Raw genomic sequence first — 25000 nt, 5'->3', positions numbered from 1 at the left:
ATATCTTTGGTCAAGCAACCCAGCATTAATTGAGCAAGCATGCACTCATTACAAACGCCCAACAACTATTTCCATCCTAAACAATAAAACAAAAATAATAAATAGCAATATATAAAGCGATCTTTCATTTATCTTGAGGATTTCGATTTTTGTAGATCTAATGGAATTATTGGATACACCTGATCAACTACTTATGCTGATACTCCAAAATATAGTTTAGACTATTTGTGTTCATGTGATATAAATTACTGTTTATTTGTCTTGTACCCTTTGGCCTTTCATTATTATTGTTAATAGTAGTCGTAGTCAAAGTAGTAGTAGTAGTAGTTGTAGTAGTCGTTGTAGGAGTAGTATCCTACTGCTAGAATGTGATGCTGATAGTGGTAATAGCTGTTGTAGCAAATTGAATGGAGTTATTTATTATTATATAGTCATTTGAATTATTATTATATATTTAAGACATTCTTCTTCTTCTTCTTCTTCTTCTTCTTCTTCTTATTATTATTATTATTATTATTATTATTATTATTATTATTATTATTATTAGTAGTAGTAGTAGTAGTAGTAGTAGTAGTAGTAGTATTAATAATAATAAATGCATGGCCAACCTAAAACTCAGAAATTCAGAAGCAAAAAACGTTAATATTTTAAATAGAATATCTGTCACACAGACATGCATCTTCACCAACAGTAATATGAACGAGAGGAGAAACGGCTTTGAAATCTGAAACACTGAATGTGGTTTCATCTTGAAGACATGTAGACACGTTTGTTTTGCCACACGTGAGGCAAACACAAAATTGGACCTTTGTGTCTTCACCCCTGGGTTTTTTGTGCTTGTAGATATATACATATATCTACGAAGCACAATATATATATATATATAAAATAAATAAACGGAAAATCGTACACATTAAAACAACAATGTGGAGATTAGTTCTTAAATCTCATCTCAGTTCTTCAAGACCAATTCGAGTTGAATATTCTGTGGATAAAATGTTTTGGCTGCTGTGCCAAATATGAAAACGTATTCTTCTCACAACAGAAATTATTGAAACAATGTATATCCAATATTATATATTGGCTGTAGAACACTGGAGACGCTGTGATAGAAGAGCTACAGTGGTAAGGACTTCTTTGATATTAATACATTTCTTTTGCCGGATGTACAGTGCTATACATATATTGATATAATGTGAATCAGCAATACAGGAAGAGTACAGACTTTTTATTTCATGGCCTTTTTGTTTCATTGTCATTTTTCAGTCTTAGAGCAGCAAACTCAAGCAGAATCGTATTAATTAAGAAGTCTATTTCCCCATGTGCATATTGTACACAGACACACACGCGCAGAGTAAAGATAGATATAAATAGCGCTTTCACAGGCACACACAGCACACTACCCACACGCATGCAGACCAGAGAAGAGAGTGGGCAGAAACAGAAATACCAGCTTTAAGATCTCCGCAATGAAAATAATTTTCTGGTGTGTCTCGGAAACGGTACAGCGCGTTTTATGGTTTGACCCTGCTGTGCCGTGTAATCCAGAAGGAAGCCAATAACAGTTGAATGGAAGCCTCTCTTGGGCTCTTTTATGATTTGCGCCATGCTCAACATATCCCTTTAACGAGCACTACTTCCATATTAATAGAAACTTTATGTGCTGCTCATATTCATTGCATGGGTGTGTATGTGATGAATCGTCCAAATACGATGTGGGGAATACTGCTACAAACAATAACTAACGACTCAACAAGCAATAACCAGCAGTCCTTTATTTGATTTCAACTGGTAGGTAGCTCAGTTTAATTTCAGTTAATTGACAGGCTCCACTTACTGTGCCAGGAAGGTGATAGTATTATGGATTAATTCATACCATAGGCCACTGTAACACATACTTTCCCAATGCTTTATTACTTTGTTCTTCCTTAACAAATCTCTAGTGTCTTGAAATTATCTTAGATCCACAGTAACCAACAACGTACCTCAAAACAAAAGCGATAAAGAAGAAAATGAGCTCTTTATTATCCTACATTTATTCACTGAGGTCATTTGAAGTAACCCGTAATTATCGGACGTGGTAGACCCGTCCAATAGCAACGTACCTTTTTCTTTGTAGTAGTAGTAGTGTAGTGTGCTGCACCAAATTACTAAATATACCACATTTCTCGTTAGCTGAAAATACATATATCCATATTCACGCTATGGATTTTTTGTATTTTTTACAGAGCCCTCGAACGTGGATAAAGCCACAGGGAGTTGGCTAACAGCAAAAAGTGGACGAAAGAAGAGATGCCCCTACACAAAGCATCAGACTTTAGAACTGGAAAAAGAGTTCTTGTTTAATATGTATCTAACTCGCGAGCGCCGCCTGGAGATCAGCAAGAGCATCAACCTCTCGGATAGACAGGTCAAGATCTGGTTTCAAAACCGGAGGATGAAGCTGAAGAAACTCAATAGAGAGAGCCGCGTGCAAGAGCTCACTTCGGGCTATGAGTACACCTGAAACTCCTTAATAACTCTCTCTTTCTCTTTCTCTTTCTCTTTCAGTCTCTCTCTCGCTCCTTCTCTCTGTATCTCTCTCTCACACACTCTCATTCTCCCTCTCTCTCTCTCTCTCTCTCTCTCTCTCTCTCGCTCGCTCGCTCTCTCTCTCTCACACACACACATGCACACACGTATCTTACAGATTTACGTGTACATATAGCCTACGCGCATGCACAGAGCGCACTTACATGAGCGCACGTATAAGCAAATGTATGCACAAATACATGCACACGGCATGCACATGCGCACATTCGTTCCGACTCACACACAAAGATGCGTCATTACAAAGTAACACGCACATTCGCACAAGCCCTAGCATACACCAACAAAAGCCCAAGATAAAGCCAACCACATACGAGCAATAAGAATCGATTCAACTGCTCTATCGTCTTCATTTATAAGAAAATATTTCTGTGCGAATTTATCTTGAAACAGTTACCTCAAATGGTGCATACTTCAAAAATAAAAAATGTGATTTATATTGTTTGTTCTCCTCGTTGGCAAAGTGATACCTCCTTCCTTCCTTCATGTTTTACACTGATCTGATTTAAGGAAAAAAGAAAACAAAAGTTCTGGCGTTATTTAAGCTGTTCTTGATTAATATACACAAATATTGTATGTAACTAATTGATTGTTTATTTTATGTGTACAACTTTCTGTACTGTGAGAATATATGGCGTGCATGTAGTGTACTTATATTTGCTGATAATTGTCTCATTTGGACATTTACACAATGAGTCCCGTTAGCAAAAATAAAACGGGTTTTTGAAAGTTGTTTTCCCCCTCTGTTCTTCCCCTGCGTGTCCTTTATGGCTTTATTAGAGGAAGGGGCGAAAGGATGAGGGGTCGCGGCAGTTTTAATGTAAGTGGAAGACCATAACGTTGATTTAAATATTAGCCAGGTGACCACAATAAGTCAAGGTCATAAAACAGTAATGTCAGGACGGTCCTAGTACAGCACTGGAGGTGGATTTTATGATCTGCAAATATAATGTGCTGCAGTGGTAAATGTGCATTTAAAGGTGAGGAGGAGGAGGGCTAATCCACACGACAGCGGCTGCAATGTGCCGGATTCACGACTCTCCTCACTCATTCTTCCCCGGAAAAAACAGTCGCATTCTATTTAGGATAGCGGAACATTAGCCAGCCATGGATTAATATTGAGTGGATTTATATCAAACCACGAGTCAAGGCAAGAAATAACGGAACATGGATACCGGCGCCCAAGGTAAGACCAGACGTTGGTAATACTTTTCATATTGCTGGGGCTAAATACGAGTTTGGCTATGTTGCTGGTACCGTGGCACAGAGAAACTGGGAAATTAAAAAATGTATATAAGCATTCGTGGTGTTTTTTGATTGTATAGATATGTGTCAGGTGCGAGTCTGAAATTCGGAGCTAGGATTTGACCTACTAAAATAATTATGGTTTCCTTACATGAAAAGTTTTTGCAAGTTCTGTACTTTACAAGTTAAAGTATGTAAAGTTGTATGCTGACATTGTCTGCTTTCAGATTTTAAATTGATATCGATTTAAAAATGTATTTCTTTCAAGTTATTAGGTGGTAGGGTCCTTGACAAGCCTCTCCGTTGTGAGTTTTTATGATGAACCTAATGTTTGTTTGAAGAGATGCACGAATAGTCCAATTGGTTAAATTCAGTGTGCATTTTCCGTTTAATTGCCAGCCTAGGGTATGTTACCGGTCGGCTACAACTGGAAATGCATTCTATTGCAGTGACACTGGTTTGAGACGAAGTATGGACCTCCTCGTAATTTAGAATGCATTCTTTTATTAGATCTTATTAGACTGTCGATTTTGTGACATATTTTATTCTTTGTCCGTTGTGCTTGTCATTGGTTTCAGTCCCCCTCAGCGGATTGCCCACCTCGCGCAGCTGATGCGTGATTTAGGTAGTTTCATGTTGTTGGGATTGGCTTCTTGGCTCAGCAACAAGAAACTGCCCTGATTACGTCAGTTCGTCTTCATCAAGGGCGTCTATTTCCGTTAGATTACACACTCAGTCCCGAAATCCTCACAAATGGCATTGTAAATGAACCAAACAGCTTTACTCCCTGCAATTTCTTTTTGCCTTTTTACATTCGTTTATGTGATGGTCACAAAAAGTCTTTCAGCTTCCGAGAGGGAGAATGGGTTGTAAACATCATGGGGTAAACTTCAGTCGCTTTCTATTGCTGCACATGCAGAGGTGTAGGCCAGCCGCCAAGCCCATTGGTGTTTTAGGAGGCCGGGCTACAGAATTCCAGTTGCCAGACCAGGTGCGGTCCTACAAAACCTCAGACTCTAGGGAAATAAATAAATTGTCAGGGCGTCGTTTTTCTCTTTTTGTGAAATAAAAAGCACTATCATTTCCTTGTGTATCTTGTGCAGCTGTTAGGAAATTAAATAACGCTGTATTGCTATATTTCACTGCACTGAATATATTTATCAATATTACAATATCTCTCTCTAGTAGCGGTATACAGTCGTGGGCTAAAATTCCTTACTGTAAAATCTTGTGCTGAATCAATGATACATTTAGCTTCGAACAAAAGCGAAAGCACAAGGATTCTTGGAGTGAAGTTCATCGGGGTATGATCCTTTGCTGCCTCAAATGACTCTCTCTCTCATGCTGTATTACTGCTATCATGTTTGTTATTTTCAATGTTTCCACGAGCAGCAATGACTGAGCACATACATTACTATTACGTTCTTACAACCACGGCTACAACCCCACCACTACTAATGCTACTGCTTAGTATATATAGTATAATACGACTTCTACAACTTCTAAAAACATCCGACCTTCGCATACTTCGCTCGCTGTTCAACGGGAAGCTTTCCCCCGTAGCCTGTCACATTCTTTTATAGAATGACCGTCAACTTACATTGGCATTAATTAGTTGATTTTCTATTCCTGTAGTCGCCTATCTTGGACATTGTTGGGGGGAGGGGGGTGGCTATTCTATAAAAATATAAGACATATTTCCAATGGGAATAAAAATAAGAATGGATAATAACCTACACCTACACATATCGATACATTCACGAAATCAACAGACAATTGCTTATTCCTCAAGTGCAATATTGGTTACCAAAATAAAACAACCCATGAACTACTTTACATTGGTTACGTATTGACTATTAAGAACTGTACTCAACTGCAGGCAATTAAATTATCATACACTTATGAAGTAGCCTTGTAACCAAAGTTCCAAATGTTTGTGGTTACTGGCATCAATATATTTATTTTGATTTCGGTGGGGAGAATGCACTTCTTTGGTATGGTGGTTTGGTTTTAGAATTGGAAACAGGAATGTTGTACGCACGGACAGGGTTTTGCGGGGATTTGTGTCCAGAAATGTATCTCTGTTTTTCTTGCATATACATCTGTATTTACAATGCAAATGTTATTTTAATGGTGGTGATGATTGTTCTTATTTGATTATGATGATGATGATGATGATGATGATGATGATGATTATTAATATTATTATTATTATTATATTATTATTATTATTATTATTATTATTATTATTATTATGCTGCTTATAATGATGATGATTATGATGATGCTGATGATGATGATGATGCTGCTGCTGCTCATGACAATGATGTTGATGATGATGATTATTATTAATATTATTGTTGTTATTGCTATTGTTCTTGTTTTGTTATGAATAAGAAAAACTTGAGGAATCGAAATAGCAGGATAAAGAATCTATTTAGGCTAGCCTTTCGGGTCACTGGAAATAATGTACTGCTGGGTGTATATATATGTGTGCATGCATGGCTCATTGTGTAAAAGTAATGCTGAGCTGAAATAACACAGAAGGCTTAGATGTGAGCTTATTCTTGGGGCCAGGGTTTTACTATTTCTTCAGTATAGTAGTACTGTGAAACACTTATTTTGCTCTCACATTTGATTAAGTTCCAAGTGCCTCTTAATTGCAAAACCTACGACATATTACATTTTTACACGCACGCATTAATTTATGTATTCCGTCTAGAATCCAAAGTCATGCTCAGTCCGTGGAAATGAGCACAGATCTATTCTAGAATGCATCACCCTCAAGCTATTAACCAAAGCAGTAAGCATAAGCCTGTGAATACTGCATGTAAAAAAAAACATAATTATCTCGTGTTTTTGTATTACAAATACATACAATCGTGCATTCAATCTAATGCATTTGTACTTATTTCTGCAATGAATTTACCGTTCTTCAAAGTGCATATTGGTGTGCCAGGTAGCATATGCCATACTGAAAGTTATGTGTTGGCGGAGAATATTTTTTATAAAATAGAGTAATGGCAGTTCAATGTGGAATCTGTCCATTGTGGAATTCTGCTCGACTTTACCCACCATGACTAAATCTGCTTAAAATGCATTAAACAAAACAACTGATTCGTCAACCAAAATCTGTGGATTTTTTGTATTATTATGATTACTATTTCTATTATGATTATTGTTGTTGTTGTTGTTGTTGTCATTTTGTATTATATACCAAATTATATGTTATAATTATAATTCTGTAACTTGATACCGTATCTGAGCATTATTATGGAAATCGTCTTCATCATAATCGCTATGGTTTACCAACACATGCACACGGGATGTGTTTTAATAGACTTTTTATTATCTGCCATCATTTTATATAGTGGTTATGAGTGTTAGGAGTACACATTTGTAATTCTGAAACAAATTGTAAAATGCAACGATATGTCGTCCTTGAATATAGTAAAACTATTCAGCACAATATAACTATTATATTTTACATAGCATTATAATGCATAACCAGAGGTGTGCGTGAACAAAAATTCCTTGGTAGGTAGCCTAGTGTTGTTATATCAGTGCATGAATTGATACTTTTCATAAAATCTATTGTCCTTTTAAGTGTCACCTTCCATGGTAGGTATCTTGATTCTAATGTTTTGAAACATAATATGTAGCATGGACAAACCACGCCATTCGCGTTTAATCCAACAAGCAGTTGTTTTGTTTTATATTAGTGCAGATCCATTACGTGTATTTTGTTTGTTTTGTTTTTTGTTTTTTTGCTATTCGTCTTGCATTTTCAGGCTATATGAAGATGTTAATCTTACACTTAAAAAAGTCAATTTTAATGTGCGCAGGATCATTGTAGTTATGCTTAGAAGCCTCTGAAACGTGTACGAAACAATGTCCAAGATATAATATTTGTGATCAGTCACGTGATGTGGCAGTCTGCTGCAGTGCCTTCCAATCTTGTATCGATTGTCCTTGCAAACTGTTTTTATTCCCTGGAATAAAACTTCATTTTCGTGCAAGTCTTTGGACTCCTGATCTGTTAACGCTGCTGAGACATAATTGCTATTGGGTACAATTATTAATGGACGCGAATAACCTGGGCGGTCGCGGACGTGCCATTGGCTCGGAATGTAATTGTCAAATTATTTATTTTGCCTATTGGTCTTAGAATGTGCTGTACACACGTTATACTCCAAGATGATTAAAGCTTTCTTAATTCCGATAAAACAGGGCTAACCCACATCAGAGCTGTAGTTCTTTTTCGAATGAAGATTATTATGCCTATGGTGATGGTTCTGTAGTAACATAGCAGCTGGTGTTAGACGGCAAGGTTATATTTGGCGTTTCTCTATGCATGAAATAAACCCATGAAACAAAGGCCTATTTTATTTAACGTAGCCTACCAAAAGGTGTTTGCTGAACAAGGATTTGGGTAATTGCGTGTTTATTTGCAATCTGTAGCGTATTTGCAATTTGTGCATCGCTGTAAAGCGCGTAGGTATCGTAGGGTACTGCTGGTCAGAGGCCCATCATACACATACAATATCACGCCCTTGATCTTGAAATGTGAAACAGTGTTCTTCTGTTGTACGTAATTCACTTATAAATGTACATGCATGAAATAGAGGAGAGCTAAACTTTTAAAACAGTTCATTAAAACAATTCTAATTTGCCTTTAGAAAGGTACATTTATTTTCAGTACATTTGTCTGAAAATTACTTTGTATTTCTGGTTTAATTTGCATTTCCCCATTCCATTTTCTCCCAGCAATAATTACGCACCACACAAACTTAAGATCCACTCTTTATTGTGTATATGTTCATAAAAACATGAAACAATTACAATTAAATTAAAACAAATAGATCTAAACAATCTTTTGTGGCCTACCATGTTGTCATAAACTTTGTTGTAAGATTGTTGATACATGTACATAATTCACAAAATTACAAACAGAAATGCATGATAATCCAACCCACGAAAGGTTATGAATGACATATAGTATTTCTTTAACTAACAAATCTAAAAAAGTAACTATATTGATAATGAATTCATAATATCATCGTCGTTATCTTCACAATCATTCAATTACTGATCAATTGTACAGCCATTTTTATAAATTGTATATATTTATCTGAACATTATACTAAGTGAACCATTCCTGCTTTCGTGCGTATGTCCATTTATGGTTTTTCAGATATTTGATATTGGATATCGAGATGCGCTGAAACTAAAATTAAAAAGCTTTCACAGTCACTGAACTATAAAGCTGTTAGCAGTAATTGTCCTCCGCGTGGCTTGTTGGCTTTCCTTTTTTATTCTTCTTTTTTATTCTTCTGCATATCGTAGTGGGTCCTGACAAAAAAAACTTTCCAGAGTGGGTTTGGTAAAATTTTAAAGAAATCTTCCTCACACAATTATACGCATTTGCCTACACACAAGGAAAAGCAATTACCTGTAATATCAACCCGATTCCATGTCCAACAATGGCCTGTTTTACGGTGGTGTTATTATTATTATTATTATTAACATTATTATTATTATTATTATTAATAATAATTACAATAATATTTTAAAAGTAACACAACCGTAAATGTAACACAATTAGAAAATGTAGGAATCTAGACGTCTAGGAGTATAAATTGACAGACCTTTTGACATAAACAGACTACGTTAACCCCGATATGGCTCAGGTTTTACCCGGATATAGCCTGGCTACGTCCTAGTCGGCTAGAAAAAAACTTTTCAACCAAATTGTTTTCACTTCAAGGCTTAGACGGTGTTTCTCCGACTTTCTTGTTCAAGTTATTTGCGTCAATTATATTGTTTACAATGACATAATCAAACTTTTAACAGATGCATCTTCCAGTTTCTTTAGACAGAATAATATATATAGCCTACACATGAACATTTATATGTACCTAAGTTATGCGATCACTGCAAAAAGATGACGTCATGCCTTGAAATTGAAGAAAGCGACATAAGCACACATCCACGAACTGGAAACTTTCACAAGGCTGATATTCTAGAAGGGTATGCATCTTGACAATGGCCGCGTTTCCCGAACGCGTTAAGAACGTTCTTAAGCTAAGAAAGTTCTTAAGGACCTTCAATTAATAAGGTCCTTAAGAACTTTCTTAGCTTAAGAACGTTCTTAACGCGTTCGGGAAACGCGGCCAATGTCGCCTATCTGATTGTAACTTCACCTGTCTCTCGTTCTAGTGATGTTTGCGTGTCATGTGAAGTGCAGGTTCCAAATATAATCTCAAACATATAACAATGGCTATAATCCTAATAATAGTATTGAATTAGTGGGCTACCACGTCGTATTCAAAAAGACCTTGCGTCCCGGTCTCAGTGAGCAGCAAGTGTTGCTTGCATTGTGGACAGTGTAGACCGTATTGAAGTTGCTAGTCCACGGCCACCATCTACACTGGCCAAGATATTCAGAAACTATGGCCGGTTGCATTTGAAAGCAAGAACAAAAGTCTTTATTACAAAAAAATATTATGCTAACTTTAAATTGTATAATTACATTTAATGCCTCCCACTCGCGTTAAGGAAATATTCACCCGGACACAATTAAACACTCAAACAGATACACATAAGATTTTGTTAATTCTGTGAATGCTTAATAAGAGATTTATGAAACCATTTCAGACGTTTTTGTATTTACTACCGAATATAAATCCCCGATTAATTTGAATTCACTCACAGTACCATTTTTTTCTTATTTGCGCAACAGAGAAACATTAGAAATATTAGGCTACTCCATGCGTTATAATTCGGAATATAGATGAACAGGCATCCTGTTAATCAACAATAAAATTCCATATCCGAAAGATAATAGACTGAAATATTGTAGACAATATTACATTGCTAAAATATATATATGATAATGAACTTAGTTCTATCATAGATTATGAAATTGGAAATGGGTTTTGGTCCATGTCCAAAGTTTTGCCATGCTTCCCCAGTTGCTTCTTAAAAATGCAAAGTGGTAACAACGCGTGTATATTTGGACAATAGATTGTAGATTAATTCAACAAAGAACAACAGTACTGTTTTAATCCTTTCGCTTCATACTGGACGAAAAAACGGATTGGCAAATGTACCTTTTACGGCTTTGTTTGTAGAGAAAAAGAGTAAAAGAAATGGTCGCTAAGCATAATTAATGTTAATTGTAAACGATGACTGATCTACATAGTTATACACAAGACATGAAACAGTTTAACAATTTGCTTATACAATCAAACAACGCGCATATTGCCATTTCGTAAACAAACGTCATCCAGCGCATAAGGCTACGTAAAGACACTACATTCATTTTGTTTGCACTTCTATTTCTACCTTTTCATTAAAGTAATTTTTTCATCTTTCTTGTCTTGTACTATATTTTATAAATCACGCCAACCATCTTTCCGCCAACCGTCAACCAACCTCCATCTTTCCACTAACTTCAGTGGCTGCAGCATGTGTACCAAGCTTCCATATAGGCTGTCTAGCACCATTCTTACTTGTAAAAAAAGCCGGTGTACTTATATGTTTGTCATTTTAGCAAGAAGGACATACTGTGCATAATCCGTCAATAGATTGCAACATAAAGACGCCCATTTTACTTAGTATGCATATATGCGTGGACTTGACTTGCATCCGAACGACTCCTATACAGCTGCTCACTCTTTTACAAACATATTTTCAACAAATCGGTGTCACGGGAATGCTTTTTGTTGACAATACAGCTTCTGAGTTATAGTTTTTTTAAAGTATTTTTTTAAAGTATTTTGTGAACTACAGGAGTTAAGTCTGTGTCAAACTATTTATGTGTTAGCAACGTGGCTTGCTGTATAAGCAGGCAGAACCTTCTGCAAAATACCTGTGGAAAAATACGATGGTCCTGGGATTCATTTAGGCTAACATTTATGATAAGCTACCTCGTATTTTCCAACGTTTACTGATGTCTTGTCTAATAATTATGTGCTATTTCACTGATGTCTAGGGTGAAAAAATAAAGTTGGGGGTCTTCTATTTCATCTAATGGAAATTATAGTAAGGTTGTTAGCACCAGTTTATACATATATACATACGTGTATATATTTGATTTGAGAAATAATACAATTATAATTTATATTACTTCACAGAGTGTGGGAGTTTTTTCATTGATTGGTCTAGTTTCTATGTCACTGCGATGTCACATGTAGGTTGAGATAATTCGGCAAACAGGACGTTTGGCCCTGTCCTGACTGACAACGACTGCACATCAGGCGCCCAGACTCCGCACTGCGGAGTGACTCAGTCATTGAAATTATCACAAAGACCCTGGACACTAGATAATTTCATTTACGCTATGTATGTCTTGATAATTATCATCTCTTTGTTGATCTGTTATTACATTTTTGAAGTACATTCCCATTGTTTTGTTTATCATCGGATTCTGGTTTAAAACATGACTGAAATATAGGAGTAATGTCGGTTTACTGTACTATTTAATTAGTTACACACTGCACATGCCAATAGTTTAGTAATGAATGTATGTGATAGACGTGGCAATCTGGCAGGCCGGGTGGGGCTGGCAGTGTAGCTCCGTGTTTATATCCATATAATAATTTAGCAGAAGGCGTGGGAAAACACAGTTGGGTCGGATAATAACCTTCGTGCAATGTTACACAGCATTACGTGGATTAACTGGAAGATGTACGCCAGCAATGTCAACACACAAGTACAGTGTCACCAACCTATCTAAAAAGACTTCAAAATATTTTTCTTTAACTGTTCAAAGAACATGCAACCGACATCCTAGATAACACCAAGACAAACTATGGTCAAAATCAAAATCAAAGATTATAGCCTAGTGTTAGACATTCTTTATCTTTTGTGAGTCGTATGCATTCTGACTAATCTATATTCACTTCAGTTTTGTATTTCTGCTAATTCCTTTACTTTGAATAAAATGTATAACTTTTACTGCTGTTTACTGCTGTCAGGTCCACAAAAATTAAACATTTTACCTTGGCTTTATATTTCTGCCATGCTTCTGTTCTTATCCATTGAGTTCTTTTTCGTGATCTTGTTTTGACGAGCGATGTGTTTCACGTGCACCGTGTTGGTTTACGCGCTACGAGGAACTCGGCTCAGATTTTATTAACGACACGTTTATGAACAATCAAATGGTCCTCGTAAAAATTTATTGAAGGACATAAAAAAACATGAACGACCACTTGCGAATGTAGCTGTGTCAGTGCGAATGTTTTCAGGCATCTTACGATTCCCACCCCTCCAAAAATGTTAAAATCCATTTTACAAGGGATTACTTCCTATATCAGCCAAAGTGTTTAACTCTAATTTCGGCTTGTTCGAGGCACACAGCTACAGAACCACTTTTTTATTGAGAAGCTCCCTCATCAAAATGAATTAAGGCGCATTTTGTTTAGCTTATAGAAGGTACATCGTTAAACGCACAAAGGAGGAGACCCGTTCAAGAATGTCTGTGGTATTTTAATGTACTATCGCCTTACCAGATATGAACATCACACTTAAAAGAACGTACCATCGTTTTCTAGACAGAGATTAATTACACCAACAAATAGTGCCCTCTATTTGCTTGCCAACGTACCTCGCGTTCCAAAACGGCGATGCAGTTCTTGGAGCTTATTTTAATAAGACACGGAAAAATAATTCGTGGCTATTTCGAGACTCTAGTTTTGCCATTTTAAAGCCACCTGCTACATAAACGCCACTCTGATGTCCCTAAGCACATCGCTTTCCCAGAAGGTTTCGCGCATTGATCCACTGTGTAATTTTTTGGGGTAAATATAATCACGTGTTGCATGGGCGACCAATGAGAGCTAAAGCAGCCCGGAGAAATAATTACCTGGCTTGATTGTTCTATGGGCAGATAAAAAAGTACACATACACTCCATATAATAATCGGATGCATGTATAAGAGACGAGAGGCTTCGTCATGTCGACCACGGGTCCCATAAGCAATTATTATGTGGATTCCTTGATAAACCATGAAAGCGAGGAGGTGCTGGCGACTCGATTTTCGGCTCCCGACTTGCTTCCCACTAGCTCCCGTCAAGCGTCGCTTGTACCGGAGTGTTCCGATTTTCCTTCTTGCAGCTTTGCTCCGAAACCTACCGTTTTTACCACCTCGTGGGGCCCAGTCCACTCCCAGTCCTCAGTGGTTTACCACCCGTACACTCACCAACCTCACTTAGGAACGGACTCCAGGTACGTGCGCTCGTGGCTGGACCCTTTATCTGGAGCCGTATCCTTCCCAAGCTACCCGACAAGCGGCAGGCACTATGGGCTGAAACCTGACGCCATCTCGGAACGCAGATCCGCAGACTGTGTGGCCTCCAACGGACGCAGCTACTCGGACTATCTCTACGGCTCATCCGCTGACATCAGAGATAAGGCTCATCAGAATATCTCCTCTCCAGAGTCTGAGGTTTTGGCTTCCGGAAAGCACAAAGAAGACAAACCTGAATTAGACCCGAGTAAGTTGAAGTAATTCACGTTTACAACCGGGGATGGGAGTTTTTGGGGGTGTATTTGCTGCCTGCAAAGCTGTAGCTTGGTGTTGTCTTCCATAAAACGAAATTATCTTCTCTTTTCTCTCCCCTCTTTCCACGTCAGATTATGGCTGTTCTGACAGCAGGCTGCTCGTACTGGGAAGGGCAAAAGCCAGTCGTGTAGGGTTATAAAATAGGAAACGGGCTATAAACTGGGAACTCTTAAAACAAGCTATTCAAAGACGGAACTAGTTGTATCACAAACTCTGACACACTGACTGACACAGGCTTTTGGTTCTGATCATTTATTTTTCAAAGAATTGAATCCACGTGTCATTACTGTTATTATTATTATTATTATTATTATTATTATTATTATTATTATTATTATTATGATTGATTCAGTTGTCATTAAGAATAGTAGTAATACTAGTAGCAATACCAAGTGGCCTATTATTCTATGCGTAGTATTGTAGTGCAATTGCACTGTCATTTAATGTGTTCTTTTTTTTAAAGGAATGGAACTCATGTTTCAGATTCAGCTCTTTGTGATATGAGTTACATTTGAAACATTCCAAAAGATTTAATGGTCGCCAGAGTCAGCGGCACGACACATCGAAATAACCATAGCATTAAAATCATCAGGAGGATGGTATACTAGCATACACGCGTGGGTTTTTTTTATGCACATATAGATTTTTTCCTCGGTTGCAGTTATGTGTTCGCACAGTCGAACATACATTTTAAACCATATTTGAAATAGTGATTTAATTTATGAAAGTTTTGTGCAGATGCAAAAGCTCAATCTAACACAAATAAATCAGGCCTATCTATTTGATATTTCAGTTGTACCAAGTTGTGTCCATAATATTTGGAATGTTATTTTCTCAGAATAACAAGGTGTACATTCAGTGTGTAGTTTTGGGGAAGTGATACCACAGGTATGCAAACTGACACATACAAATACATACGCGCACAAGATTAGCCGCTTTACATACAAACTCGAGGACACAACTTATAGAACGATATCGAGGTACTTCGACAGTAGACATGCAAAAGCTTGGAACCAAAAGCGTTTAAATGCGTTTATGGGCCTGTAAACCAAATGGGCGCACTTGCAATTTTACGACCCGTCCTTTCTTAAGCGCTGTACGGTGCTAAAATGGACTAACTGGAGAAAAGACAAGCCACACAACGATTCTAATGAAAATAGGAAGTAAGTTGTAAAAAAAAAAACTCTGGCAAGACATAATCAACTATTACACATGACTGGGGTCTATGAGGAAAGGAGGAAGAAACCTGCCTCACTGTAAATAAGTTGACCGGATCTTGTCTTTATCGTCTATTGAGCAATGTTTGTTTTTCGGTTTGCAGATAACCCTGTGGCGAACTGGATCCACGCGCGCTCCACCAGGAAGAAGCGTTGTCCATACACAAAATACCAGACACTAGAACTCGAAAAGGAGTTTTTGTTCAATATGTATCTTACCAGGGACCGTCGATACGAAGTTGCTCGAGTGCTAAATTTAACAGAGCGGCAGGTTAAAATCTGGTTCCAGAATCGGCGAATGAAGATGAAGAAAATGAATAAAGAAAAGACCGAGGTTAATGAACAGTAATGTGAAAACACCGAGGGCAATGGACAGTAATGCCCGATGGCTGGTGTAGCTAAATGCAGGAAAAACAGAGCAATGCATTCGGAAATATACAAATAACAGACTGGATAGAAAAAAGTCTCCCTCTTTATAATGTCCCTTTGATTTGTATGCTAATTTCAAATTTTGCTATATTTCACATAATGCAAACTCTTTTTTACACACACAAATTATTGACACCGGGCTGTACACATTGGCCGGGTGGGTTTTAGAACGACTAAAGCTATTGCGAATTGAATTGTTATGTTCTTATTTGGTTTATAAGAAAAAAAATACCTATATAGTGAGAGGAAATAAACACATTTTCAAAAAGTTAAAGGTGGCCAGAGGAAAGTACTTGAATTTTTTTGTTGGCAAATTATGTCGCAATGCTTGTTTAATTTTAGTTGATGCTTTCTATGAAGTTATGCAAGTTTGCATATTTTGTACAGAGAAATAGAATAGCAAAATGGCAGTAACATTTGTCTGTGTTTGCGTCAATGTGGGAATAGATTTTTGATGTACCCATTGTTGTATTTTTGCATTCTTATCTGTAGATTCTGTAAAGTTATGTTATATTGTAGATTGTGGTTATATTTAAATATACCGTACATCACCAAGTGTTCATGTGTTTGCTCCTTTGATACGTGTGCACGCGCGATATGAAAAATACCGAGAAATATGCCGTTGACCCTCATCAACCCCCCCCCACCCCCCACCCCTTCAAAAATAAAAAAAAACACACAAAAGTTTTAGAATAAGCATTGTAGGGGGGACTTACATTAAACTAAACATTTTAGTTAAAATACATTCTAGTGTGATTGCCTGTTAATGCACTGTCAGCTCACATTGGAAGCAGCTGTCAAGCAAGCTCATTATTTTTATGATTTGATTTCCTCTTAACTGAACACTTCCTGAGCACTTCCTGCCATCTTAAGTCTATTCCCAGCTCCTTTAAAACAAACGTGGGGGAGAGTATTGTGTATAGTTAGATGTAGCTTCAATACGAAATCCCCGTTAATAAAGACTTTGCCCGTGGCCAGGACACATGTACTTCATGTATATTCAACTTTTATTCGTTTATTTTATTTTGCTTGGTCTATTTAGTCATGTTTCTAATTCCAATGGTTGTGTAGTTTTTAAAATGTAGCGGAGTGGTCCAGTCGGATTTAATCCTGGCAATATATAAAACATAAAACTATCTATCTATCTATCTATCTATCTATCTATCTATCTATCTAATCTTCGGCATACACCAGCAAAAGTATCTTTCCGTTCAGAATGCTACATTTCCATAAATATGTGGTCAATCCCTAGCAATTATTTCCCATGTATGCTGACTTGTGATATAGTTATAGCAGTTACATAGATTGGCGAGCGCTATTTACAACGGCCTATGACTATTACTACTGCCGGGGACCATTTATTAATCCTTGACGAGGCCTTACTTACCATGCTTGTCTGTTTTTAACCGCATTGCAAGATACGAACTACAATACATGGCACACACGTGTGTGTGTGTGTGTGTGTGTGTGTGTGTGTGTGTGTGTGTGTGTTCACGCTTGCAATTAAATATTACTTTCACATACCCTTACAAGCACGTCATTACTGTTTATTTGGCGCTGCGATAACTAGCTTGAACCATATTTGTGCGTTGTTCTCAGCTGGAACGCATGTGAAATGGGCCTTTCAACGTCTGATGTTTGTTGCCATGGAGCTGGACTAAACTGCCTTTATGTAGTGGCACAAACAATGCTGACAGGATGCTTAGATTTTAGTGCCCAATATAGTTCAACATTTCCGCAGCCAAGCTAAAAAATGCAGGTTTTACTGCCGTGTAAGACCTCGCGGTGTTTGTCTCCAATGTGGGAGAACAAAGCAAACCCAGGGAACTGGCTAGACGTCTGGGATAAATGACTTTATTGTCTTAATATAAGGTGGTGTTGGCGGGTTTCAAAGGAAGACTATTGCGCTTGTTTTGTCTGCGGACCCCGCTGCAAACCCGTATCTCTCTCATTTTGTTCCTGGGGGCTGTGGGAGTCTTCAAGCCCCGGAAACTGATAAAAGCTCCAAACTTGAAAAGCTACTTTTCCTCAATGTATTCATTCCATTACCAGCCGTCAATTTCCCATTGACTACCTGAAAATTAAACCAAGAGTATATGGTGTGGAGTGTGAGTTCACCAATTGAGGACGGCAGGTACCCTATGCGGTAGGCCATATTATGCATTGGTGGAACATATTCAAATATATCTGATGACCTTCCTCCTTCCTGCCCCCTGTTATGATAATGATTATATTAGTAAGATTAATATTAAGAGTATGGTTATGATAATGATGATGATGATTAATATTAATATTAATATTATTGTGTTTGTTGCTTCCCCACTCATAAACCAGCCAACCAACTGGAACAGTGTGTCTTCAACGGCCAACAACCGACGTACACACTAGATGTCGCTGTTGATTCATAGTTGACACTTTCTCCCGTTTCTGGCTGTCATTTGATATGCACTTTAAATCCAGAAACTGGAATGACGGCGGCGGCACTCTCGAAAAATCAATCCGCCAACGCTTATTTGAATTTATATTTTCTGAATAATGCAAATGTTCTTACCTTGTTTCAATTTTAAAAATCATTTGTATATGTTCATTCGACGGCCTTTCTAGGATATTGCAGATAACCCACTCGTTATATTTAACTTGTTTTCTAAACGTTTTTGTCCACTTGACAGGCGGAAACATAATCACGTTGGCCCAATGTCCTAATGTTGCCTCTTTTTACTAAACATTTTACTCTTTCAGAAACATGGGACTGAATACTGATCTTCCAGTTCATAAATCAGGTTTATCTGTTCAGTTCAACATTGAAGATGACTACTCTATAATGCACTATACAAACCAATTATAGTGTACACTTCTCTGGGAAAAGCTGACGTTTCTTAACCATTGTTTCGTTTTTAATTTTAGAGGTGTGAGATTTGCCTTTTACTGAAACTTAATAGGCCTATAGAAATTTGTTCAAAATATCAGTTCATACAGAATTGTATTGGTGTTGCAAAATGAGTGCCTGTCTTCATACAAAATAATTAATGAGCTAAATAATGAACTAGATACATACAAATCATTGTTTCAATCAAAGGAAGTTGCTTATGTGAATTATAAACCAAGAATATCTTAATTTAGAAAAGGTGTATGTTGACAAAAACGCGGCTTCAGGTGTATTCACAATTAAAAGGCCGACACAAATTGATACAAATGTCTGATTTTTTATTAATTGAATGAAATGATAACAAAAACTAAAAGATAAAAAGTTAAAAGTTTTTTTCTTTACGTAGGCCTACATTATATCGTATGTGGTGACGAAAGGTAATTTTCAGATTAAGACCGGAAAAGATTAAGACCGGTTTTAAGATATCCGCAGTCAGTATCCAAGTAGGCCTATCCCAAACGAATTGACCAGTTCTCATGAAAAGAATAGTGTCTGCTACATTTTAAACCGTGCATTAATATCGTCAGTCACGCCATAAAATGGATTCCAACTGTTGAGGCCTTGTGAATGTGCTCTTATAGAAACAAAACATTGCTTGTGCTAAGTATGTGGTAACTGAAACAACGGGGGACATATTGTGTATACAATATATACATGCATATAAACATTTAATGAGGGACAGGATTTACAAAAACAGGTAAAGGATCAGACCAGGACAGGAAGATAGCCAATGTCTAGGCTAGTGTGTGTGTGTGTGTGTGTGTGTGTGTGTGTCTGTGTGGGTGTGTGTGTATTTTGGAGGAGGTCTTTGTGTCGGGTATGTCGATACAATTAAATTGATCAGTAATGTGCACACTTATGGGTCCTGTTCTTGGCTTTCGGAGATATTTTAATGGTTAGGGTTGAATTACCATTTCTTATTACAACCATGCAATACCACATTTAATGTTATTTAACCGTTAAGATCAGAAAAACAACAGCTCACCGATGTAGTAGTTTGGCCTACTGCATTTCTTTCGGGGCAGATTGCTTTTGTCCTATGTTTATAGACACGGACAATATGCTGTAGCAATTATTTGCCTGTGGGATATTTGTTGTTTTAAAACAGTACACCACCCTGAGCCTATGAACATTACCTCGTTGTGTTGTTCAAGGTAGACGTCTGAGAACACCCGTGAAAAGAGGGAATATGGGGATGAGGGGGTGGTTTGAAGGTTGGTGGAGAGAGGAGGAGGGGGTCGATGTGGTGGGGGTGGGAAGCAAAAAAAAAAAAAAAAACGCTTGTGACTGTACCGGCGGAGCTAGCCAGCTTTAGCTGTAGCACACATCAACCGTACATGACATGAGCCGGATTTCAAGCTGCAAATAAAAGGAAAGGGTGAGATATAGATACAGTATCGTATAACAGAAATAGAAAGTGAACCGGACAGCGAACGAATCTGAGATTATCCACCGGGACAGGAGCCTTTTTACCCCGCGTCCCTCGGGTTCCGGCTGTTGTGTGGTGGAATATAACTTGAGCAGCAAAACATTTTTTAGAAGAGCACATTATCGAACAATTACATTTCATTTTTGAATGCGAAGGAAAAATGAGCTCCTATTTTGTTAACCCCCTTTTTTCAAAGTACAAAGGCAGCGAAACATTGGAACCAACTTACTACGACTGCCGGTTCCCCCAAAGCGTCACCCGGAGTCATGCGCTGATGTACGGACCCGGAGCGGCTGCGCCGGGCTTTCAACACCCGTCTCATCACGTCCAAGAGTTTTTTCACCACGGGACATCGGGAATATCTAGCCCTGGATACCAACAAAACCCATGCGCTTTAGCGTGCCATGGAGATGCCACTAAATTTTATGGATACGAAACCCTTCCGAGGCAATCGCTTTATGGTACCCAGCAAGAGGCAAGCATAGCGCAATACCCAGACTGTAAATCGTCCAATGGAACTAACCCTGGAGAAGTACAAGGCCACCTAAATCAAAATCCGTCTCCTGGTCTTATGTTCCCTTGGATGAGACCCCATGGTTAGAATTCTTTTGTATTCTTCTCTAATGTCTGAAAAAGGAAAACACACATTGTGTGTGTGTGTGTGTGTGTGTGTGTGTGCGTGTGCGCGCGCGCGCCCGCCCGCGTCGTACGTGTGTGTCTGCGTGCGTGTGTGTGAGCGAATAAGATGATAACATCTGTGTCTATGTCAGACTGTTCATTCTTAATCCTTAGTTTTCATTTCGAAAAAGGTCAATATCATGAAATTCCATCTTTGATTGCGGTATCATCCTTTGGTCTGTTTGTTTTAACTAAGTGAACAAGTGAACAACTTCTCTCCCACCTCCCGTTAAAACTGTCACATATAAATTTCGAATGTGTACAGGTTAATCTGAGGTGGAGAGTCACTTGATAGACGCAGTGTTGTGTTGATAAAAGCCAGAACAAAATGAATTGTCATATAAATGCGGGATGTAGGCTACCCAGGTAAACATCTTGGCACGGCCCTCATGAAGCCTTCGTTGGAGAAGGGATAACGTGGTGTTAAAGCAAAACGCTTTTTCCATTATTCCTGAAAGAAAATAAAAACCACGATTTGTTAATTATACATTCTCTATTTCAGACTTTTTTTTTTTTTTTTTTTTGGGATAATACCCACATCCACAGACAGAGCTTAATGTCAATTGGTTTGTCACATCAGCTTGCCCACCACCGTCGTAAACTCCCTTGCTGTTGTTGAGCTAAGAATGTGCATGATCCATTAATATGAAATGCAGGATGCATGTATAAGATTATGCAATTTGCATTTATTGTCGCAGCGCCAACGTAAATCGTATGTTGATGCCATGCTATCAGAACGATACATGTCGGATGATGATGCAGGATTATGAAGAGAAACTAAACATCTCAGAAAAATACATTTAAAGCACAAACACACAGTCAAAGTATGTCTTTTGTATCAAATGACTGAATCTGCTTTTCTTTGTTGTAGATCTTTGAATTTGTTGGAAGCTTTGTTAAATTAAATCAACTTTGGCATTCGACTGCATCAGTTTTCTTGACATTACCAGGATTATCATTAAAATGCAACTTGAACTATGACTACTACTACGACGACGACAAATAACGAAGCTACTGTTATCGATAATGAGAATAAGCATCATCGTCACTATAATAATAAGAAGAAGAAGATAATGATGATGATGATGATGATGATGTGATTCAAAAATCAATAAGAATATATTGAAATATTTATTTCTATTGTATCATATTGTCAAACTATAGACGTTCATTGGATAAGGTCTGGCTTGCAGAATGATGGGTGTATTGTGGAATACAGTTGCAAATTGCAAATAATGCACGCTTGCTACTAATGTCATTGTAATATTCGCCTAATGAAATGACGTGAGTAAAGCAACCTTTAAATGTTTTATAGGAGGCCTGTGATTACTGTCGATACGACTGCCTGCATATTCTAAAGCATTCTATTCCCATTTGACTTCACAGCCCCGGGAAGGCGCAGTGGACGGCAAACATACAGTCGATATCAAACGCTTGAACTGGAAAAAGAGTTCCTTTTCAACCCTTACCTGACACGCAAGCGACGCATCGAGGTGTCCCATGCACTGGGCCTGACAGAAAGACAGGTGAAGATTTGGTTTCAGAACAGACGAATGAAATGGAAAAAAGAGAACAACAAAGACAAATTCCCGGGCCAAAGAGGAGAGGCTGACGTTGAGGCCGAGGCTGACGAGGAATGCAACGAGGACGGTGAAAAGGAAGAGGGGGATAAGAAGGAAACGGAAGACAAAGATGAAACTAAAGAGTGATTTTGTTGCTTGGTCTTTTTATGGTTATATTGCTTAAAGGGTAGAGATAGAGAAAGGAGAGAGGGAGAGAGCTGAGTGAGAGAGCATAAAGTTTATGGTCACCGTTTTCAGTCAACAAGTGAAGAAAATCCCATTGACATAATTGTCAAACCACTTTCCGACGTAATGCACTCCCAAGATGCGTCTAAAATGTGCTGATTCTTATGATTATGTAAACCTTCTCTCAATGGGCAATCTCGTTTTTATATATTTTAAAAAATGCTCCACAGAGCCCTGGTTTTATACTGAACACAACTTCCATCCAGCATGTTTTTAAAGGTTTGTTTCACATTCAATAGTCTGGCGAATATGTGCAACTTGCTATTAAGCCCAATAACTTTGCCAGCGTATTTTTCTTGTCTGAATTACAAACGCAGGCTAGACAACTGAGTCAGAAACTAGCCGCCGATGACAAGACTAGGCCTATCTATTTCGATAACTAGAAATTCGAATTAGCCTATACTCTTTTGAAACGTGAAATGTTCGGCGTCTGCACAGGTATATTTCCGTATAGACTTATCACAATTGTTTTCAACACCTTGCAACTGTTCATATTTGCCCCTTTTAGCCCTTGTGGAGCCAGTGGCGTGATGAATGAGGCTTAGCATATTTATTTCGCGAGGTAGCCTACAGATATGATGCTTAGTTAATTTTGGTGTCTGTATTTCTATTTTATCTATTTTAAGTATTATTTGCGGTGTGGGTTCGTGGGAGGGTGGGTTCAAATACGTATTTTTTATAACTCACGTGATCAAGGATTCCCAAGGAATTTAAATAGCTTGAGAAAAAGAAATGCTACCTAACCCTGGGAAAATGCAATACAAACGGAATTTCTTTTATATAGCATATAGTTGTACCAATCTTAATTTATATTAATTCCCCAAACGCATATGCTAGTTATATTTTGAAATATTTCTAAATGAAATTTGGTAGACGTTATGAGCTCCAAGCTACCTACCGTATTTTCGAAACATAGGGGCCTAGTCAATCTAAAGTGAAGTAAAACGTCATAGCAATACAAAAAAAGAAAAGAAAAAAAAAGAATTATGACCACTTTTACTTTTGGTTATGAACTTTTGTATTTCCAGCTCAGAAACCTGAAGAATTTTTAAGTAGGCTATATCCATTATTTCATTTAACAGCAATGTGGCTTGCGGTTTCATGTTACACATTTGTAGTTTGTTAGCATTGACGCAAAATGGAATCTGGTTGGAGATGAAACGTCGTGTTGCTGGATCACATAAGCTCCACTGATGCTACCTGGACGAAATAATGTCTGCTGCATGAGCCAATTCCATCTACCACAGTTAATCATTTATGTGGTAATATGTGATCAAAATCAACACTTAAAAAACGTTCAGTCAATATGTGGTTTGTTTAATTTCAGGTTTTGTATAATTTAGGGAATTGTGCAAATGATGAGTAGTTAACTACTGGGTTATTTTGTAATGTCTATGTAGCCTATTTGCTTTAGAGAAAGTTTTGGCTTGGTTTGTGATAAAATGTAATCGCCCCTCTACGTGTGGCTAAGCCATATTGATTGTGCTGCATTGCATTTCATACAAATAAACAACCCTCCCTCCCCCCCCCCCCCCCCCCAACAACTTAAAACTGCCTATAAAAACGCACATGTCGGTGTCTACTATCACCATAGCGACAAACAGAGCTATTTCTAGAAAGCGTTGGTTATACTATTTTAATGTGCTGATGCTATAGAGTAGATTTAAATTGCACTGAATGTAATCTTTGTGTATGTATTCGTATATCTTGCTGTTAACAATATGCTCGTTTTCTTATGTTTCTAAGTGAAAAGATCTATACATGGTTTTGCGTGTACACACTTGATGTTGAGACGTAATAAAATTTTTAAAATTTCAAAGGATTTAGCTGTAGTCTTTTGGTTTGTTGGCAATACACCATTACCAATACATCCCACTCTGCGGCCTACTGTCTCTTCCCATAAATTAATGCCACACGTTCATGTACAACCCATCAGACGGTCTTCTCCACTTGCTCAATCTGTCTTCATAATGTATACAAATCAACCACTCCATTTCCTCAGAGTCCGCCATCGGTGTTGCAATTATTAATCTAAAAAACATAGATGAACTGATGAGCGACACAATTCACAGCACATTTCATTTTGAGAAAAATGAACTGAACAGAAACCGC

At 37.7% G+C, this 25000-nt stretch overlaps 2 protein-coding genes and 1 pseudogene across 3 annotated transcripts; all 3 read left to right on the top strand.

Moving 5' to 3' along the window:
- The window catches only part of LOC133109429 (homeobox protein Hox-C10-like), a 10687-nt pseudogene extending 7441 nt beyond the window's left edge, over positions 1-3246 (top strand).
- Positions 3247-3669: 423 nt separating this feature from the next.
- Positions 3670-24627, top strand: LOC133109977 (homeobox protein Hox-C8a-like). Of its 2 annotated transcripts, none has more exons than XM_061219775.1 (2): positions 3670-3775; positions 22467-24627. In XM_061219775.1, the coding sequence occupies exons 1-2, from the start codon at positions 3757-3759 to the stop codon at positions 22787-22789; spliced, it is 342 nt and encodes a 113-aa protein (XP_061075759.1). In that variant the 5' UTR covers positions 3670-3756; the 3' UTR covers positions 22790-24627. The 2 variants fall into 2 exon arrangements, with proteins under 2 accessions (XP_061075759.1, XP_061075758.1); XM_061219774.1 differs by lacking the exon at positions 3670-3775 and adding an exon at positions 20312-20998.
- On the top strand, positions 13734-16635 carry LOC133110085 (homeobox protein Hox-C9a-like). The gene is made up of 2 exons (XM_061219960.1): positions 13734-14333; positions 15723-16635. The coding sequence occupies exons 1-2, from the start codon at positions 13793-13795 to the stop codon at positions 15965-15967; spliced, it is 786 nt and encodes a 261-aa protein (XP_061075944.1). The 5' UTR covers positions 13734-13792; the 3' UTR covers positions 15968-16635.
- Positions 24628-25000: the final 373 nt, after the last annotated feature.

This window comes from Conger conger, chromosome 14, assembly GCF_963514075.1.
Source record: "Conger conger chromosome 14, fConCon1.1, whole genome shotgun sequence".
NCBI classification, from domain to species: Eukaryota; Metazoa; Chordata; class Actinopteri; order Anguilliformes; family Congridae; genus Conger; species Conger conger.
The sequence above is the reverse complement of the archived record's forward strand: the minus strand, read 5'-3'. Positions and strand labels throughout refer to the sequence as shown.

Coding starts and splice junctions, on each gene's coding strand:
- LOC133110085 (XM_061219960.1), top strand. CDS start 13,793: ATGTCGACCACGGGTCCCATAAGCAATTATTATGTGGATTCCTTGATA. Junction 14,334..15,722: donor CAAACCTGAATTAGACCCGA/GTAAGTTGAAGT, acceptor TTCGGTTTGCAG/ATAACCCTGTGGCGAACTGG.
- LOC133109977 (XM_061219774.1), top strand. CDS start 20,563: ATGAGCTCCTATTTTGTTAACCCCCTTTTTTCAAAGTACAAAGGCAGC. Junction 20,999..22,466: donor CCCTTGGATGAGACCCCATG/GTTAGAATTCTT, acceptor TTGACTTCACAG/CCCCGGGAAGGCGCAGTGGA.